Genomic DNA, 21,631 nt, shown 5'->3' on the forward strand with positions numbered 1-21,631 from the left:
ATTTGACCAGAAAAAAATCATTCAATCTTGCGGTAGATTTGACCAGAACATACACAATGTCAGCACCAGATTTCACCACAAAATACACAATATCAGTAGTTAAACTGACCACAAAATACACAATGACGGTAGTTAAACTGACCACAAAATACACAACGGTAGTTAAACTGACCACAAAATACATAATGACGGTAGTTAAACTGACCACAAAATACACAATGTCGGTAGCAGATCTGACCACAAAATACACAATATCGGTAGCAGATTTGAGTGTTGGCAAGCTGATAGCCTGGTGGGTAGGTGGTGAAGGGTGAGCAGCCTGATTGCCTAGTGGGTAGGTGGGCAGCCTGCTGGGTAGCAGTGGTGGGTAGGGGGGCAGCAGTGGTGGGTAGCCTGCTGGGTAGCCTGGTGGGTAGGTGGGCAGCAGTGGTGGGTAGGTGGGTAGCATGGTGGGTAGGGGGGCAGCAGTGGTGGGTAGGTGGCCAGCCTGCTGGGTAGCCTGGTGGGTAGGTGGGCAGCCTGCTGGGTAGCAGTGGTGGGTAGGTGGGCAGCAGTGGTGGGTAGGTGGGCAGCCTGCTGGGTAGCCTGGTGGGTAGGTGGGCAGCCTGCTGGGTAGCAGTGGTGGGTAGGTGGGCAGCAGTGGTGGGTAGGTGGGCAGCAGTGGTGGGTAGCCTGGTGGGTAGGTGGGCAGCCTGCTGGGTAGCCTGGTGGGTAGGTGGGCAGCAGTGGTGGGTAGGTGGGCAGCAGTGGTGGGTAGCCTGGTGGATAGGTGGGCAGCAGCGGTGGGTAGGTGGGCAGCAGCGGTGGGTAGGTGGGCAGCAGCGGTGGGTAGGTGGGCAGCAGTGGTGGGTAGCCTGCTGGGTAGCCTGGTGGGTAGGTAGGCAGCAGTGGTGGGTAGGTGGGCAGCCTGCTGGGTAGCCTGGTGGGTAGGTGGGCAGCAGTGGTGGGTAGGTGGGCAGCAGTGGTGGGTAGGTGGGCAGCAGTGGTGGGTAGCCTGCTGGGTAGGTAGGCAGCAGTGGTGGGTAGGTGGGCAGCAGCGGTGGGTAGGTGGGCAGCAGCGGTGGGTAGCCTGCTGGGTAGCCTGGTGGGTAGGTGGGCAGCAGCGGTGGGTAGGTGGGCAGCAGTGGTGGGTAGGTGGGCAGCAGTGGTGGGTAGCCTGGTGGGTAGGTGGGCAGCAGTGGTGGGTAGGTGGGCAGCAGTGGTGGTAGGTGGGCAGCAGTGGTGGGTAGGTGGGCAGCAGCGGTGGGTAGGTGGGCAGCAGTGGTGGGTAGATGGGCAGTAGTGGTGGGTAGCCTGGTGGGTAGGTGGGCAGCAGTGGTGGGTAGGTGGGCAGCAGCGGTGGGTAGGTGGGCAGCAGCGGTGGGTGGCCGGTGCACCTGTAAAAGAAAAAAACCTTACCTGCAGATGTCTTCCGAGTCCCAGGCAGCCTCCGCAGCTCCTCTTGAATGTCCCGCGCCGTCTCCTGCTGCGTCATCAGTGCAGGGCTACGGGAAGATGGCCGCCAAAGCCCACACTGGAGACAAAAATAGACGGCAAGATGGCGTCGGCGGCCATCTTGCCGTCTATTTTTGTCTCCAGTGCGGGCTTCGGCGGCCATCTTCCCGTAGCCCTGCTCGGGTAAACTGAGGGCGGCTATCAGCCGCCCTGTCAGTGCCCGTTGCCGGCGCCCGTGGAGGGGAAGCGCCGAAGGAGGGGACCCAGGTGAGGGAGATGTGGGGGGTATTTCCCCCCTCCCCGCCGACGCTGCCACCCCTCCTTCAGCGCTGCTTCCCCTCCTGTGTCATCAAGGCTTCTGGGGAGGCCTTGATGACACCCCCCCTGGAGCTGACACCCGGAGCGGAGCGCTCCTGGCCGCCCCATGGTAGGGACGCCACTGCCCTGAACACAGAACAAGCAGAAAAGACTCCATGTTATGTGACAGATATCGCAATTTTGTCACAGCACTGCATTTATCATCTGGTAGAGGTAGGTCTAATTATGTGAGGTAAAAGACATGCAAACACACACCTTATTTCACTTCAGAATTCAAGTGTGAGGTATTTCACTACTAAATATCACACATTTTTAGTAGAAAATTACCACATGAATTACCTCATAAAATTACATGAGGTAAAACTTTACTTAAACTACCAGAATTCAAAAGTTGATTTCCCTCATGAGGTAAACCCAATTCCATGAGGTAATTATTTACTAATTGCTGCCAGAATTGAGCCCAATGGGCTCAATTCTGGTAGCTCTGTGAGGTAAATATTTTTTGGTAGGTAAAATACCTCATGAGGTATTTTCCTCTACTTTTATCAATTCTGAAAGATTTTTCTCCATTTCAGAACATGAGGTAAAACATGTGGTAAAACATGTGGTAAAACATGAGGTAAATGCATAGAGTGAGGTAAAACATGAGGTATTTCAGAGGTAAGCCTGCAGCAAATAAGTAATAGTCTTTAATTGTCTTCCATAAGTTAAGATAGTCTTTGGAAGATGTTTTGTTTTGTTTTTTGAGGAGGGAAGGTGTATTTGATTATGTAGCAACCTATAAAAAGTAAATTTATAGGCATCCATTACAAGAAAAAAAAAAAAAACAGCTCCTTTACCTTTAGAGGCTGGGGGGAGGGGAGGGGGTGGTAGGAGCACTTTTAGAGGCTGGGGGGAGGGGGGGGGGGTCGGAGCACTTTTAGAGGCTGGGGGAGGGGTCAGCACTTTTAGAGACTGGGGGTGTGAGTACTTTTACTTTTAGAGGCTGGGGGTCTGGAGGGGAGGTTACAGCACTTTTACTTTTAGAGGCTGCTGGGGGTTAGGGGGGGGGAGGGCTCGGAGCACTTTTAACCAGAGGAGGAGGGGGGGGGGAGAAATCGGTGTTTGCCGCAGTTTTACTTAATTTTTTAAAAAAATAGAGGCCGTGGGTTGGAGCATTTTTACTTTTTTTTTCCAACCAGAGGTTGGGGAATAGCAATGTTGAAGGGGGGGGGGGGGGGGGGGGGGGGGGCGCGGCAGATGAAGGATTGTACAGGGTTTGGAGCACTTTTTCTTTTTTTTAAACAAAATGGAAGCTGGGGCTGGGGGGGATTGTTGGTCAGATCACTTTTACTTATTTCAGCAAAATATGGGGCCCCTGAACACAGAACAAGCTGAAAAGGCTCCATGTTATGTGACTGATATCACAATTCTGTCACAGCACTGCATTTATCATGTGGTAGAGGTAGGTCTAATTATGTGAGGTAAAAGACATGCAAACACACACCTTATTTTACTTGAGAATTCAAGTGTGAGGTATTTCACTACTAAATACCACACATTTTTAGTAGAAAATTACCGCATGAATTACCTCATGAAATTACATGAGGTAAAACTTTACTTAAACTACCAGAATTCAAAAGTTGATTTCCCTCATGAGGTAAACCTAATTCCATGAGGTAATTATTTACTAAACACTACCAGAATTGAGCCCAATGGGCTCAATTCTGGTAGCTATGTGAGGTAAATATTTTTTTGTAGGTAAAATACCTCATGAGGTATATTCCTCTTCTTTTATCAATTCTGAAAGATTTTTCTCCATTTCCAAACATGAGGTAAAACAAGAGGTAAATGCATAGAGTGAGGTAAAACATGAGGTATTTCAGTGGTAAGCCTGCAGCAAATAAGTAATAGTCTTTAATTGTCTTCCATAAGTTAGGATAGTCTTTGGAAGATGGGGTTTTTTTTGAGGAGGGAAGATGGATTTGATTATGTAGCAACCTATGAAAAGTAAATTTATAGGCATCCATTATAGAAAAAAGAGGCTGGGGGAGGGGTCCGCACTTTTAGAGACTGGGGGTGTGAGTACTTTTACTTTTATAGGCTGGGGGTCTGGTGGTGGTGGGGGGGGGGGGGGGGGTTACAGCACTTTTACTTTTAGAGGCTGCTTGGGGGGGGGCTCGGAGCACTTTTAACCAGAGGGGGGTGAAATCGGTGTTTGCCGCAGTTTTACTTAATTTTCTTTAAATAGAGGCTGTGGGTTGGAGCATTTTTACTTTTTTTTCCAACCAGAGGTTGGGGAATGGCAATGCTGAGGGGGGGGGGGGGGGGGGGGCGCAGATGAAGGATTGTACAGGGTTTGGAGCACTTTCTTTTTTAAAACAAAATGGAAGCTGGGGGAGGGGGATTCATTGGTCAGATTAATTTTACTTATTTCAGCAAAATATGGGGGTCCTGAACACAGAACAAGCTGAAAAGGCTCCATGTTATGTGACAGATATCACAATTCTGTCACAGCACTGCATTTATCATGTGGTAGAGGTAGGTCTAATTATGTGAGGTAAAAGACCTGCAAACACGCCCCTTATTTCACTTCAGAATTCAAATGTGAGGTATTTCACTACCAAATACCACGCATTTTTAGTCGAAAATTACCACATGAATTACCTCATGAAATTACATGAGGTAAAACTTTACTTAAACTACCAGAATTCAAAAGTTGATTTCCCTCATGAGGTAAACCCCATTCCATGAGGTAATTATTTACTAAACACTACCAGAATTGAGCCCAATGAGAGGTAAATCATGAGATAAACAGATGAGGAAAGATAATGCATGCGATTACATTTATGAATCATCACCTTTACCTGAAGCCATTCAAAAAAACTGCTCCTCACATACCCAGGAGCAAACACTAGCACACTGAGGCTACGTTTCCACTATAGCGTTACATTTTCGCCTGCAAAAAATCGTCTAAAATTTTTCTGATTGGTGAAAATTCGCGCGTAAATTTGTATGCGTTTTTATGCGAATTTTCTTACGCGAAAATTCGCATTAGTTAACCACTTCAGCCTACAGCTTCGAAAATCTTATGCATCCAAGCAATGTTCACCTCCCATTCATTCGCTAATAACTTTATCGCTACTTATCAAAATTAATTGATCTATATCTCGTTTTTTCCGCCACTAATTAGGCTTTCTTTAGGTAGTACATTTTGCTAAGAGCCACTTTACTGTAAATACATTTTAACAGGAAGATTAAGATAGAAATGGAAAAAAAACATTATTTCTCAGTTTTTGGCCATTATAGTTTAAAATTAATACATGCTACAGTAATGAAAACCCATGCATTTTATGTGCCCATTTGTCCCGCTTATTACACCATTTAAATTACGTCCCTATCACAATTTATGGCGCCGATATTTTATTTAGAAATAAAGGTGCATTTTTTCAATTTGCGTCGATCACTATTTACAAGCTTATAATTTTAAAAAATGTAATAAGATACTCTCTTGACATGTATATTTAAAAAGTTCAGACCCTTAGGTAACTATTTATGTAGTTTTTTTTTTTTTAATTGTAATTTTTTTTATTATTTTTTTTAATACAAAAATGTATTTGGGTAATTTTAGTTTGGGAGGTAAATAGCCAATTTTAGATGTAAAATAATGTATTTTTTATTCAATACAGGTATGTGGGTGCAGTTTACTATTTGGCCACAAGATGGCCACATTCAAAAAGTTCCTAGATGCGAACGATGTCGCATCTAGGAACTAAAATGAAGAGAAGTTGTTTCCTGGGGGCAGAAATACCACGCTCTCTGATGAGAAAGCGTCGGTATTTCTGCCGGGGACTTGGATCGGTGAATGGGAATTATATTCCCATTCACTGATCGGGGGGGCAGCGGGAGGTAGCGGGGGCGCGCGCGGGCGCGCGCCCGATCGCGCGCACCACACGGCTGCAGCACCACTGCCTATCTGGACGGATATATGCGTCCAGATATGGCGAAGTGGTTAAATATACATAATCTGCCTAGTAACAGCTTAGTCATGACTGCTGGCAACTTCCTGTAACCATGGATCTAATGCGAATTTTCGCGTAATAACGCGAAAATTCGCATTGCCTATACAAAGCATTGTACGCGAATCGTACGCGATGTCCGAAAATCTGATGCAGGACCTCAGATTTTTTCACGCGTACGAACGCTAACGAAAATTCGCATAGAGTGGAAACGGCTACATTGACTAACATTAGTTACAAAATCTATGCAAATTTTCTAACCAAAAAAACTGACACAAAACGCACAAGTGGAAACATAGCCTGACAGTTGCAGCATCCTTCTTCCCTCGCTGAAATAAGCTCAATAGAAATAATCATAACAGCTTTCTTTTCAAGTCAGGGCAGAATTTAGGCCCTCCTTTTTGGGAAATGACAAAAGGCTGACTAAAGGATTCACAAGTTCCTAGTCCAATTCACACATTATACTTTTAATGTAATGAGGTGAAACTCAAAAAGTAAGATGTTTCTTGCCAGCTAAGCGGGTTTTACAAGAGCCCTTATGCTGGGTGGTCACCCAACCCTCATCAACCAGACCAAACTTCCACCTGGCCAGATTCAGGGCAATATCAACTGCAGAAAAATAACTGCACACACTTTTTTATGTTATTAATGTGACAACTGGCTCAAAATAAATGGTGACATTAGCTTTGGGGGACCATATAACTGAGGTTAGGCTTGAGTTAGGCTTGGGTTGTGTATGGCATAGGCAACATTATGGGCTGACATTAACCTCCAGATGTCATTAGCCTATGTATTCTATATATAGCAGCAATACTGTCAGATACTTACTCTCTATATTGTCAGAATGGTTTCCTTGGCAGTTCCAAGGGGCGTCATGCTGTTCCATGTGACAATGGTCCAGATAACAACCATTGCCAGATCCAAGCTCCTCCATATTGTGAATGTCCCTCAAACGTTCTTCCAGAAGTTTCTGCTGACGTTTCTGTTGCCGTCTAATTTTCTTCTTCTTGTTCTTAGACACCTTCCCGTTCTGATGAAATCGATGATAAAATTGGCATCAATGTCAATGTCTTTCACAAGAACATATATAAACATAAAGGGAAACCCTGGAGAGGTAAGTTGGTGACTGCTTTACATCTTCTGACTAGTGATGGTCTATGGCACACCGGACTGATGGAATTGAAAGCAGAAAGCTTCCAGAGCAAAGGGGAGTGCTCAGTTTTTGCAGCCTGCCTCTCTTTACTGGTCCGGTAATTAGGAAACCCTGTAAATGTTTGCAGTGAAGCTCATCGTCACTATACAAGATTACCAGGGCTGAAGCAGTTCACATGGCCACATGCAGTTTTTGGCCCATGAGAAGACTATTACTACTGGGGCTTCCAATTCTAACAGGAAAGTATCAATAGTTTCAGGACTTAGGAAGGTCAAGGTGGAGTTAAGCAAAGTTAAGCAAAGTTAGTTCAGCAAACAAAGGGTGAGGTTAGGTTATTGTGGGGTTAGGTGATAGTTTCAAGTTAGCTTTGAGCCAATATTGGTTATTGGTTCACGTGATAGTTGAGTGTTGGTAATGTTCAAAAGGATCAGGGTAGTTTCAAGGGAGGTTTCAGGGCTGGGGATTTGTCAGAAGAATGGTTGAGGTTAAGAAGATGTTTAGGGTTATGGATCTTGGTGAAGGAGTTAGAAAGCAGTTAAGGTTAGTGTTAGGCATGCAAGCAAGGGAAAGTTAGCATCATGCTCAGGGCAGGTGGCTGGGGGTACTGGGCTGAGTTAGGTGATAAATTAGATAAGTCATAGAAACACTCCGCTACAATACTGGGGGATCTGCCCAGTGGAAATACCGTAGCTCATGGCTAGATATTGGGTCCCAAAATGACACATGCGCCAAAGGGGAGTGTGAACGGAACTTTCACAAGAAAAGTCAAAATCACACATTACTGTAGCAGAAACTACTGACTCATTACGCATTCAAAAACGGTTTTCACCAAAAGTAACCAATAATTATACATTCAAAATATATATAAATAATACATTGTCTGATTTATGCTGTCTATTAACTGACTGTGACACTGGTGCCTGTTTTGTATCAAAGGTCTGTTATCAGTATACTATGTGAAGGGTTATGGAATCTTTAGTGGGACCAATTAGCAGAAACTAAACTTGTACCAGAGACACCTCCATGATCTCTCCTTGTAGAGCTCAAATGTCTGTCCCACCCAAACAGCCACCCACCCCCTACCCACCAGACACCCTAATAGATTTTTATTGGATTCAATAATTTTATGGAATCTATTAAAGCACACCCCTGCCTTAAACCTGATATGTAATTAACATAAGCATTTATACTTACCTGGGGCTTCCTCCATCAGTGAGTTAAGGCTTGTAACTGCACAGACTCTGCCCTTCTGGCTACAGGAGTGCAAAAAAGGACGCACGCATAGTCCCAACCAACCAAGGCGACAACAGAGGAATGGAGCGGCCTGAGAGTACAGTGAGGGAGCCCACTGCCTACAGGGGGGTGGCAGGAAGCCCCGGGTAAGTATAAATGCTTATGTTTATTGCATCTCAGGTACACTTTAAGTTTGCTAATAAGATTTGCCTGCAAGTGCCCTTTTTTGTCAATATAAAACCGTCACACATACGCAATATACTTATACAATACAGAAAAGAAGCAAACTGGAGCACGCAAAACATGCCGCAATTACAATACACTGCAAGTTCACCACAAGCTGTTAATCCTTTTTTATGAACAAGTAGTTGTCAACAAATGCCTAAAGCTGATGCCAGAGCCCACATCTTAGCAGCATAAATTCATTATGTTATTACTTCTAAAATTGTTATATATATCCACCAAAGCCACACAACGCCTACCCCAAAGGTGGCCACACACCATACCATTTTTTAAATATCTTTTCATTTCAAGAAGTGCAATCGGTTTTTCCGACTGATTGTAACATTTCAAAAATCTGGCCAATGTACTACACACAAATGCAAAATTTTTACCCAATTATGAAAAAAATGATTTAAAACTCAGAAAAAATAAAAGCTTAAAGGGAACCAGAGAGGAAGCTATGTTAAAAATAGAGAAAGCTTTTATACATACCTGGGGCTTCCTCCAGCCCCATAAACCTGGATCGCTCCCACGCCGCCGTCCTCCACTTCCTCTATCGGGGGTACTGGGTCCTGTCACTTCCGGCGGACGCGGCCAATTTTCCGCATGAACAGGGGATCCCTTCATAGCCTTACGCATGGCACGCGTAAGGCTAAGGATGGAGCCCCTGTGATGTGGAATATTGGTCGCGTCTGCCCGCCGACTGGCGGAGCTAACGGGACCCAGTACCGGCGGACAGAGGAAGCGAAGGACGGCGGCGTGGGAGCGATCCAGTCTTATGGGGCTGGAGGAATTCCCAGATATGTATAAAACGTTTCCTCCCAACCTTTCTGGTTCCCTTTAAGTCTGTAAATCAAGTAACTGACAATCTACCACACACACAAAAAAATGTGATCAGAAAAATCCAACAAATAAAAACGGGAAATTTGATCAGATTTCTTGAACAAATGAAAAAAAGCGTTCGATTTTTCAGGACTAACAATTGTAATTATCCAATTGGTGTAAAATTGGAACCTTTAATTGTATGGTGTGGGGCTTAAAGAGAATGTACAGTTTTTTTTGTTTGTTTTTTTTTTTTTAGGTAAGAAAACTCTTCTTGAGAAGAATCAGTCCCCTCAGGTCAACTCTAAATATTATAATGATTTTAGTAAACATTATTTCATCTTGTTTATCCTGTTTTATATGCAATGACACTATACACATGTTGTACCAGAAAATGCCAAATGGCGTTACACAGTCAGATTCTATCACCAATCTGATTGTACCAATACAATATAATAGCATTTCATTAGCAATGCGCTTATATTGTCCATTGCAACACACCGCACCGCAATGTGTCACTATGAATGTAGCGTAAATCTTATTCAGAAACCAAATCACTGAAACTTCATGGGACACAGAATGATCATGACAAAAGTGACAACAAAGCACACCTAAAGAGACATCGAAGGCGGAAATATTTATTTCATTTTAAGCAATGCAGATTGCCTGGCTGTCCTACTGCCTCTAAAACTTTTAGATATAGACCCTGAACAAGCATGCAGACCAAGTGCTGTAACTGAAGTCTGACTGGATTAGCAACATGCTTGCTTTAGGTGTGTGATTCAGTCGCTACTGCAGCCAATGAGATCAGCAGGACTGCCAGGCAACTTGTATTGTTTAATAATTATATCAGCCACCATATATATCCCTCTCAGTTCAGGGGTCTGTTAACCACTAGCCTCGATCGCGGCAGTATATCTACGCCTTGCGGGAGTACTATTCCCATTCCAGGGGCGTAGTTACTCGTCTCTGCATTCCAATGGGCAGCATGCGCCCGCGCTCGCCAGTGTGACCGGCAGTTACAGGACAGATTGGTGATAGGGAACATGTTCCCATTCAATAATCTAAGTGCTGGATTTACGAATAATCTGTGCTGTAACTCATAGCAGAGATTATTCCATGAAAAAAAAACTGCAACTTTCACTTTTATTACAGTATAGAGAGCAGTGATTCAGCTTTCTATACTTGATGGCTAGTGGATACATTTAAGAGTGCAATTCACTATTATTTTTGTCCACAAAAAAAAGCCAACACATGTAAATAAAAACCCTTTCTGTCCCCACAGTTATTATAAAATACTTGTACAAAAAAGACAAAGTGACAGAATGCATTAATTGTTACATTAGCTTTTTAAATATGTATGCCATGAGGGTTTATTATATATTTATTTATTTTTTGCAAATAAGAGATTGTATTAAAAAAAAAATACAAAATGGAAAAAATACACCTTTATTTGCAAATAAAATATTGTCACCATACAGTGCACTGTACTAGGGACATCATTTAAATGTTGTAATAAGGGGAAAGATGGGCAAATAAAATGTGTGGGTTTTATTTACAGTTATTTTTGGTATATTTTCTTTTAAAACTATAGTGTCTGAAAACTGAAAAATAATGTGAATAATGAACATTTTTTTTCTTATTATTTCTGTTAAAATGCATGTATAAAATAAAAGATTTCTTAGCAAAAAAAGTACCACCCAAAGAAAGCCCATTTTGTGGCAAAAAATGTATACATCATTTTGGTGTGATAAGTAGTGATACAGTTATTGGCGAATGAATGGGAGAAACGCTGACATGTGAAAATTACTATGGTCCATAAGAGGAAAAACACATTGGGGGTGAAGTGGTTAAAGAGAAACTTTATTTCACTTGCTGCTTTTGGTGACTCTACCTAAGACAGGAAGGGAGGAAAAGTGCTCCCAGCCAGAACCCGCACAGCAATAACAATCTGACTGAACTCCAATCCTTTCCCAGAAGGCCAGAGGTCAAGAATCTTTGGCGGTTGTTCTGTTTGAATAGTAAGTTTTCAGCACTTAGTGGCAGATCAGCTGTAGTTAATTGGCTACTTGTCCATAAAAAGGCAGAGCAGCTTATATCACACACAGTGAGCCGCTGAGGGGACTCAGCCTGTGAACTTACCATGTTGTGGAGGGAAGGAGGTGCAGAGCTGACTGAGAACACCCAGCGACAGGAGGGACAGGAGAGCAGAGCAGAGAAGGATTTAAGAAAAGACAAGAAAAAAGCCCTTACCATTCATGAGATACAATACAGTACAGCACAGTGATTGGTGAATGAGGAAAAAAGTGTTCACAGAGGTGTCAGTGAAGCTGGGGATGATATACAGCTGGCTGTGCAGTTAGTAAACTATGAAGTAAACCACCAGGGTGCAGCAAGTTAAGTTTGGCCCTTCAGTAGGCAGCAGTACTAGGTATTTATTTATTCTTATTTTTGCTCATTGGACTAAGACTGGCCATACACGTATTGATCTTTCCATCTTATACCCACCCAATTCAATGAGCTAGTCATCTATTACCTCAATTTATCAGAATGACTCCCTTTTAATTGATTTTAAGCAGTATATCTCCAAGGGTTGGGCTTGGGGCAGGAGCAAAAAGCGGGTGTGGGGGTGTGGCTTGATAGCAACTTTGCACTGCATAAAGCATCAAGTAGTACGATCCTTTGGGTCCAACTGATGCTTGATAGATCACATCTGAAATCTATTGAGGCTTATCATGTCATATGGGGAAGGAATCGATCGCTATCTTATCAAATTTCAATAGGATAAGGATCAATCAGTTTGGCATATTAGGTCATGATGGACCTGTGTATAGCCAGCTTAAAGTGGATCCGAGGTGAACTTTTACTCATTGCATAATTGTGTTCCTTTCGTATTGTTTATAGGGCATTCCTCAAGCCAAATACTTTTTTTGTTTTTGTTTTAATACTATAATTCCCTATAAACTAAATAAACCACACACACAGGTTTTCAGAGAGCCTTGGCAGTAGCAATGGCTCATGGGAGCTCAGTCTGGGCAGGAGGAGGAGGAGGAGGTGTTACTAGCCATTGATTTCAGAGGCAGAGGGGAGGAGGGAGGAGGGGGATTAGGTTTTTTTCACAGGCTTAGTGATCAAGATACAGATAAGCCTGCCTCTGTGTAATGTTTACAAACAACATGGCTGCTGTCATTGTATCACAGGAAGAAATAATACTTTTCTATTAAAGCTGTTTGCAGCTAGATTTGCTGTGTAAACTATCTAAACTTTAGATAAGATATATAGACAAGTTACTTGTTATAATTAGTTTTTCAACTCGGATCCGCTTTAAAGTTGCACATTTGATATGGGCCATATTAACCTGAAAGTTATCAGCCCAAACAATGTGGCATCTTCCCTGCATTTCTGCACAGGGCCTTGTTTTTATCTTGCAGCAGCAAGGTGGCCACACACCATACAATTTAAAAAACATTTTTTTTTCAATTCGAGAATTCCAATCAATTTTTTCTGTTTGATTATAACATTTGAAAATCTGACCAGTGTACCACACACGTGGTTCAATTTTTTCCCAATTATGAAAAAATAAGATTGAAGACTCAGAGAAAATTACTTTGGTCTATTGACAATATACCCTACACCATTCAATTTTTCTAAAAATTGAGCAGGAAAATCCACCACTCTTGATCATCTTATATAGAAAAAATAGGAAATTAGATCAGAGTTCTCAATGATATATATATATATATATATATATATATATATATATACAAAAAAAATTCTGTACAACCAATTGTTTTTATCGAATTGCTGTAAAATTGGATAATTTTATTGCATCGTGTGTGACCACCTTTAACCTCCTGAGCGTTACGCCGCTCAGGAGGTTTTGCAGCTAGAGTCCCCCACAAAGATTCTAAAAGATTGAATGCCCCCACAAGCTTTAGCTAGCACTAGGCTAGCTAGCATCACCGCCGATCACCCCAATTATATTTTACCCAGCCTGGATCCAGCGATCAGTGCAGCCTCCCTGCACAGCTCCAGTCTATGGGGAGGATCGTACATGACGTCACCGACGTCATGCGCAGACCCGATTTTCCCCATAGAGAGACTGGAGCTGTGCAGAAAGGCTGCAGTGTCGGGCATACCGCTCAGGAGGTTAAGATGGCCATATATCAAGCTTCCACCAGATCGGCCATTAGATATATCCCTCTCTGACAGGGGTGTAACTAGAAATCACTGGGTCCCCCTGCAAAAATTTGGTTGACGCCCCCCCCCCCGGGCCCGCTCAGGGCCGTTTTGGGGGGCAGGAGGGGTCGCAACATCAAGGGAGAGCATTTACCACCTACATTGGTGGGCTCTCCCCTCAGTGCTCTTCCTCCAGCATTAATAGGTGGCAGCAGTGGCGGGCAGGAGCACATACCTCCATGTGTTCCACCGCGGAGGTCCAATCTCTAAGTACCACATGCTACTTTGTGATAAACAGGAAGTAATGTCAGGCGCTTAGAGAGAGAGGAACCTCCGGCGCGTGGAACGCATGGAGGTATGTCTGTGCTCCTGCCCACAGCTGCTTCCACCTTAATTAATGAATGCTGGAGGGGGAGCGCTGAGGGGAGAGCACGAGGTGAGGGAAGGGGGGAAAGGCTTCTCCCCACCGCTGTAGGTGGCCAATGCTCTCCCCTCATGTTGTGACCCTCCTGCCCCCCCCAAAAGGGCCCTGGGCAGGCCCCAGAGGGGGCCCGGGCTCCCCCACGGATGCATGGCTTGCAGCCCCTATTGTTACGCCACTGCTCTCTGATTGAATCTGATCAGAGAGGGATCTTAGGCCTGCCCACACATTGCACAGCGATTTCCAATAGAGTTCAGCATGAAATCTATTGGAAATCATTCTAGCACTACCGCCCTCACAAGTGTACAGCCCCTCACAACCCGTTCCCATTGTGAGTATTGAAGGCTCACCTGTTCGCTGGCACAACTCCTGGTCTTTTCCGATGTCACCACGTGCTCCTGTATCACATGACACAGATGTATGTAGTGACATCACTATATGCGCTTTTGTCACGTGGTACAGGTGCTTGTGGCGATGTCGGTCACCGGAGGCCAAGATTCATGCCGTTGCGACAGGTCAGCCTTCAACGCTGCACCGGCTGGGGGGTCCATCAATCGTCGTGAAATCTAACGCCATTAACACTGAGCACCCAATCGAGCCCTTGCAAGATTTTTCAGCATGCCTGATCAATCATTTGGAGTGATTTGGGATCACAAAATGTTTAGGCCCCCTTACCCTGCATTTTATTCTGTCATTTTCTTTATCATTTGTAGCAGACAATACTGGGGGGTTTTCCATCAGCACCGTCTGTGCAGAACACTTCACAAACACCGTGCCCTGATTCAGGACAAGTAAATGCACAAGATTCTCTGTGTGCAAATCAGTCCTCACCCTGAAAACCACTAACTACCAAACAGTTACATACAACGTAAGTCAGATCAGAAACACATATGAATATGAAATGTGCATCTGTTGTTGTCAGTCTGTTGTGTCTCGTTTAGCTTGTTTTCCCAAAAGGCCAGCTGCTAACCGATCCAAACCTCAAGAATTCTGACACCAGTCATTAAAGGCTGCCATATTTATTACAGTGATGTCAGGTGGGCTATAAAGCATGGGTGAGCTAAGTACATGGACATCAGTGGTTGGTTTCTTCTAAACTAGAGAAGTTTCAAATGTCTCATGTTGAGACAACAGTGCAATTTAACTCCATAGAAACCTGTCCAGACTCTTTCCTCATACTATCATCAACTGCAAAAGGCAGCCAGGGAGATGGCAAAAAGAGAGTCATCTCTGTGCAGATTACCTGACTCCTCCCATCCCCTCTGTTTACTAATAAGAAATTATCACTTTGTGCCCAGCATTACAGCTGCTGATGCGCTAAAGCGGAAAACAGCTGCCAGGCTATCTTTGCGCTACACCCAACACCTTCATCCATAAGCACCTGCAGCAGTATATGTCTTCATGCTTGCTTGTTAATGAGCAGCTTGCAGTTCTTTATGCACTGTAGACTGTCTGCAGTACTAGTCTTCATCTCTCCATTTTCACATACTGTTGTTTACTGCATCTTTGGCCTGAGTACACCTTTGCAGGTGCATCTAGTGAATCCCTTGCTTATCCTCTTATGCCGCCATAGATCTTTTTAATACCCTCCTATTTATATTGGTATGTACCCTGCCCTCCCAGTGATGTCACAACCTAGACTGTTTAGCTAAATGGAATTCTCTTCCCAGAGCATTCTGGGAGACTGAGTATTTTTTTTTCTACTGGCTTCAGAACACCGAGTATACCAACATTCCACAGAGCTGTACCTGACAGCACTACAGAGGTCACCATGTGTGATAAATTTCAGAATGTAAATCAGGGTGAGGAAAGCTTGTACAATGGGCAAACACTGACTAAATTATATGTAAAGTGATATTGTAAAAAAATAAGCAATTTTATTCATTCCATAATGTTCACTTTAGTTCCTCTTTAAAGGAATACTATCGATTGAAACGACTTTTTTTTTTAATACTCTATATTAGTGTACACATTACCACTAGTGCTAGGGGCACTTTATTTATTCACCCAGGTCTCTCTCTTGCTATCCCTGCTTAAAAATTCATTTCTCACACAGCTCATAGTAGTTTGGGTCACCATGAGCTGCTTGGTTACTCTGTCACACAGCTCACAAATATATTTCACTGTGTCACTCACAGCATGCAGGAGACCTGAGGAGAAATAGGCTGATCTGAGATGGTAACAGGTAACTAAATGAGCTGTAATATTGCTGGAATATAACAAGCTATAACCTGGGTTCTCAACATGCGGTACGCGTACCCCAAGGGGTACTTCTGATGGTTCCAGGGGGTACTCATGCTTGATATACTTAACCAAGTATAACAAATTTAGAGTTTTAGAAAATGATAAATCCTACATAAACAACACCAAATTAGTATTTTAGCTAATTAAAAGCAACAGTAAATGCTTGGAAATTGTTTAGAACCAATTATTATGTACTACGTTTAAATATTTATTTGTCAAGGGGTACTTGTGATAAGGTTTACCATGCTAGGGGGTACTTGGCGAGTACAAGCTTTTAAAAGGGGTACATACCAATAAAATGTTGAGAAACACTGAGCTATAACACTAGTCTTTGTTTACGCTCAGACTGGCTGCCTGCTTGAGGTGATTCACTCCAGGCTGCATCCACTTTACAAGCTGCTGAGAGGGGCAGACCACTGTCTACAATTAGCATTATTAGTATCTTTATCAGTCAAGAGAAGCAAAGATAATAAACACACATTGATAGAATCTTTAACCCCTTACCACCATATCAACAAGATTATTTCAGCAAGGTGATAATTAAAGTATAAACTGAGGAGTTGATAGCAACTCCCCTGTGCATAGACATGGTCTAGCCCTCTGGGAGCCCAGTATTTAGATACATTTTGTATCCAACACTGACGCCAAAACTGACGGAGGATTTTACAGCTGAGAGGAACAGCTGTGTGAGGAATCAAATTACTCCTAGTACTTGCCCTAATGTGTGCTACAACATACAGCATTTCAAAATAAATGCATACATCGATAGTATTCCTTTAAGTGATTTAGATCATGGAAAACAAACGCCAATTGTGCTACTCACCAGCAGATCCAGACGGCGGAGGTTCCCCTGACTGCTGCCACACGGTGGCCTCGGCAGCCAAGCGACGGATGTACCCCTCCCCCACACACATCAATATATTCTCTGGCTTAATATCAGTATGAATGATCTTGCATTTGGTATGTAGGTAATCCAGGCCCTGTAATACCTGAGGGTTCAAAATACAATCATTAGAAAGATTCATAATGTACTAAAGGAAATTTGGAATTCCCTATAAGATCGTAAAAGCCTAGCCTAGAATGAGTATGGCGATCAGGAGTTGCATGCTTGTTGCAGGGGTGTGACTGAGACCACTGGAGATCACTGAGATCACTGATATCCACACAGTTACCATGTTTATGACCAGGCCAGCAATAGAAGCCTTCATAATCTCCCAGGTGGGTTCAAGCTCCTTTCATCACTGTGCTATGCATAGTATTTCAATGCAATACACCACTGCCCATACCTCCTCCCTCTTCTTACCCCTGGACAGTGGCCACGTCTTCCTCCGGCATCCTGACTGCAGTGATGGGGAGTCACACTTTAGCCTCTCCCAGAATTAAGCTTATATGACCTTCCTTACCATAAGCTTCCTGATAATAAATTTTTTTAAGTATTTCATCAGTTATTAAAACATTTTTTACATTAGTTGGGTAGGACCAAGGCAGCAGGGTAGTAATGGATTACTAAAAGAGACGTGACGTGACTATTATTATATTATACCTTAGCTATCCAATATTATGAATCCCTACTGTCTTACAGATTATCATATTGTCTACGGCATACATGTCAAACTCCGGCCCGTGGGCCAAATCTGGCCTGCAGTGCAGATACATCAAATTTCGTCCGCAAGTGGTTTCCCCACTTTGCATTATGTTTGGCCCATTCTATACCACCAAGGAAGCTATATTGGAGGTAAAACCCTATATCACCAAGGAAGCCATATGGGGGAGCAAGGGGGACCAGGGAACTGTATGGGGGACGGAAGAGGGGACTAGATAACAGGGAGTTGTATAGGGGAGGGAGGAGGCATTAGACACCAGGGACTGTATAGAGGAAGGAGGCGGCCACTAGACATCAGGAAACTGTAGAGAGGAGAGAGGGGGCCACTAGACACCAAGAACTGTATAGGGGTGTGGGGGCCATTAAGACACCAGGTTACGTTATAAGGGAGGAAGGAGAACACTAGACATTGAGGTTGGCCCGCAACTTGATCCCAGAGGTCAATTTCTACCCCATTTGTATTTGAGTTTTACACCCCTGGTCTACAAAAAGGGAAAGAGAAAGCAGCTGGAAATTGCTAAGGAAGAACCATGGAGCTATAAGGCTAGGGCGTTTTTGGCTTAGTTTTAGGATCGCCGACAATCACCGGCAATTCCGAAAAAACGCTTTGTCAATGTATTGGAATTTGTATTTGACTGAACCCCCTAGTGCGATTGCATTTAGGGGTAATCACAATCGTAGGACATGCAGCATTTTGAGCGCGTTTGTACTCAATTCTAAGTATAGAAGCGTTGCAAAATCGCTTTGGGGGGCTGAGCAATTACAATTTTAAATAAACTTTATTATACTCACCATGTGTCCAGATTTCCAGCTTCCGTTTATAGTCCCACCCCCTAAAAGAAGAGGTCACATGCGCTTCTCTGATTGGTCCTAGAAAAGCACCTATGACCACTTCCTTTAGGAGGTTTGAGCTATGGACAGAATCCTCACATCTGGACACCTGGTGAGTATAATAAAGTTTATTTTAAAAAAAAAGTGAATCACTAATCAGAAGCGCTATACAGTTTAAAGTACAGCTCTTCTAATCTCTGGGAAATGCAAGCGCAATTGCCATAGGAATCGCCGCACAAAGCGCTGCAGCGATTCCTAGTGGGTCCCAGCCCTAAAGTGGTGTAGCAGCTTTTTTGGTACAATTTTTTTTTTTAGAAAAATGTGTATTACATAGAAAAATAGATTAAATTAAATCCATTTAAAAAAAAACTGTGCCTGAACTTGGGCTTTGAATACTGCTGAGTGAGTCGGGGTGTGGCTGGTTTTGGACTCTGGGGGCCTGTACTCACTAACTGCGCTTTCGCTGCGTTTTTAAAAAACGCATGCGTTTTTAAAATCGCAAAGTCTTTTGAAAAATAATGAAAATCGTGATGACCTGTACACACTGATGCGATGCGTTTTCAGAAAAATGCAATTGCAGTGCCTGCTGCACTTTTTTAAGCGCAGCACTTGAAAAACGCATGAAAAAACTCAATGCAATGCGATTCCATTGCGTTTTTCAGAAGTCAGTATCCCAGAAGACTCTGCAATTTCCTGATTCCTGATGAAATGTAAACTAGAAAAAAAAACAACGGATTCTTTAGCCAATCAGCAATTACAAGAAAAATGCAAACGCAGGCAAAAGCGCATGCGTTTTTAAAAACCCATACGATGCATTTTTAAAACTACATGCACTTGTGATTTTAAAAACGCATGCGCTTGCGATTTTGCTTGCGTATTTTCAGTGTGTACAAGCCCTAAGGTCGGTTTCACAATTGTAACCAGCGCTGCAGTGTGATAATAGCATCGCACCGTAATGCTAAAAAAATAGCCTTCTGGGAATACAGCAGCAATGTGTGGTAATCTCCCTTCTAGCTGAAATGCGTGGAGGTGTATTATCAAAATACGATTCTGCACATGTGTGACGCAAATATATGTGATAAACAGTTTTGTGCAGAGTCATAGACTTACATGACTTCTGGTCGCCGCACATCACCGCGCATGCTGGACATCAAAGCGTCATCCGAGTGGCAAAATGAGGACTTCCGGCGCATCACAGTACTACGCGTCAGATATGAAATGCCTCATAGACTTTCATTGGTGTAGCATTATCCTGCAGTAAAACGGGGTAATGCACCGCACCAGTGTGAAAGGGGCTAAAGGGTCCCTTTGCTCTGTGTGCCTGACCCAATTTTACCTACTTTGGGGAACTTTTTAGTTGCAAAGTGCTGAAAAGTTATTGTAAACAGAAGATGAAAAATGATCTCTTAGGCAAAAACTTATGAGAAAAAGTGAATTGGATCATGGCCTGAGTCTGTTGCGTTCCATCACAACGGACAATATCATTGCAAGACGGTGAATCAATATTCCTTTGGTGCTTTCACACTGAATACAGTGCGGCAGGTTCCTGGGATGTAACATACAGCATGCTGTGCATTTACCAAGAATGTGCGCATTTACAGTGGCAGTACCGTATTTGTCGCCGTATAAGACGCACTTTTTCTCCCCCAAAAATGGGGAGAAAAACTCCCTGCGTCTTATACGGCAAAGGCAGGGAATCCCCAACTTCCGAACGCCCGCCGATACGAACCGCCGACACGCCGCCATGTTGGGGATTCCCTGCCTTTTTGTCCGCTTCCCCCTTGCGTCTCCTGGTCCCCCGTGCTGCAGTGCATAGATAGCCGCAACTTACCTAATCAATGCTCCCGCGGCGACGTCAGCGTCGCTGCGGGAGCATTGATTAGGTAAGTTGCGGCTATCTATGCACTGCAGCACGGGGGACCAGGAGATGCATGGGGGGGGGGGCATATTGGACACATGGGGGGCATATTGGACACAAGGGGAGACACAAGGGGAGACACACTGGACAGACACACTGGACAGACACACGGGCCAGACACACTGGACACACGGGCTGGACACACGGGGCAGACGCGCTGGACACATGGGGCAGACGCGCTGGACACATGAGGCAGACGCGCTGGACACATGAGGCAGACGCGCTGGACACATGAGGCAGACGCGCTGGACACATGGGGCAGACGTGCTGGACATATGGGGCAGACACACTGGACACACGGGCCAGACACACGGGGCAGACACATGAGGCAGACGCGCTGGACACATGAGGCAGACGCGCTGGACACATGGGGCAGACGTGCTGGACATATGGGGCAGACACACTGGACACACGGGCCAGACACACGGGGCAGACACATGAGGCAGACGCGCTGGACACATGGGGCAGACGTGCTGGACACATGGGGCAGACGCGCTGGACACATGGGGCAGACGCGCTGGACACATGGGGCAGACGCGCTGGACACATGGGGCAGACGTGCTGGACACATGGGGCAGACGCACTGGACATATGGGGCAGACGCGCTGGACACATGGGGCAGACATGGGTTACACAGGAGTACACATCAAGACACATGGGGATACACTAGGACACCATTTGGGCTAGAACATGTACAAGATGCTCCTGGAACATGGACGCACCAGGTTTAGTATGTACGGTATATTTTTTTCCCCCTGGTTTTTGCCCTCTAAACCTGGGTGCGTCTTATATTCCGGAGCGTCTTATACGGCGTGAAATACGGTACTTTCATTGAACTGTATGCTGTACTTTATAGATGCAATACAATGTGCCCTGTGTAAAAATAACCTTTACATACAAAATACTGGATGGGGCTGATTCCTGGCTAACGTTTATTTTCAGGCCTCTTGATGCTAAGCTCTCTCCCCAATCTCTCCCTGTCTTTCATGAACTAACAAAAACCGCAGTGATCTGGAGATTGACTGATGGATGCTGTGGATGAAGTTCTCCATTGCAGAAAGCCTCCTATTCAGGATGCATTCACATGTCACGGGCTTCCTGGGGATCAGACTATACTATTATTAGTATTATTTAGTATTTATATAGCACCGACATCTTCCGCAGAGTATATGTCTCTGTCATTCAGAGGAGCTCACAATCTAATCCTTACCATAGTCATATGTCCTTCATAGTCTAGGGCACATTTTTAGGGGGA

General features: G+C 44.2%; 1 protein-coding gene across 1 annotated transcript in view; it reads right to left on the reverse strand.

Annotated features, from left to right (window-relative positions):
* SRPK3 (SRSF protein kinase 3) overlaps nt 1-21,631 on the reverse strand; it is a 130,305-nt gene that overhangs the window by 42,101 nt on the left and 66,573 nt on the right. Inside the window, exons 8-10 of the mRNA XM_068248169.1 lie at nt 16,848-17,013; nt 11,323-11,354; nt 6,579-6,780 (exon numbers count right to left, since the gene is read on the reverse strand). Of these exons, the coding sequence (XP_068104270.1) occupies nt 6,579-6,780; nt 11,323-11,354; nt 16,848-17,013 (400 nt within the window). The remainder of the gene's footprint in view (nt 1-6,578; nt 6,781-11,322; nt 11,355-16,847; nt 17,014-21,631) is intronic.

The sequence above is a fragment of the Hyperolius riggenbachi genome, chromosome 8 (assembly GCF_040937935.1).
Source record: "Hyperolius riggenbachi isolate aHypRig1 chromosome 8, aHypRig1.pri, whole genome shotgun sequence".
NCBI lineage: Eukaryota > Metazoa > Chordata > Amphibia > Anura > Hyperoliidae > Hyperolius > Hyperolius riggenbachi.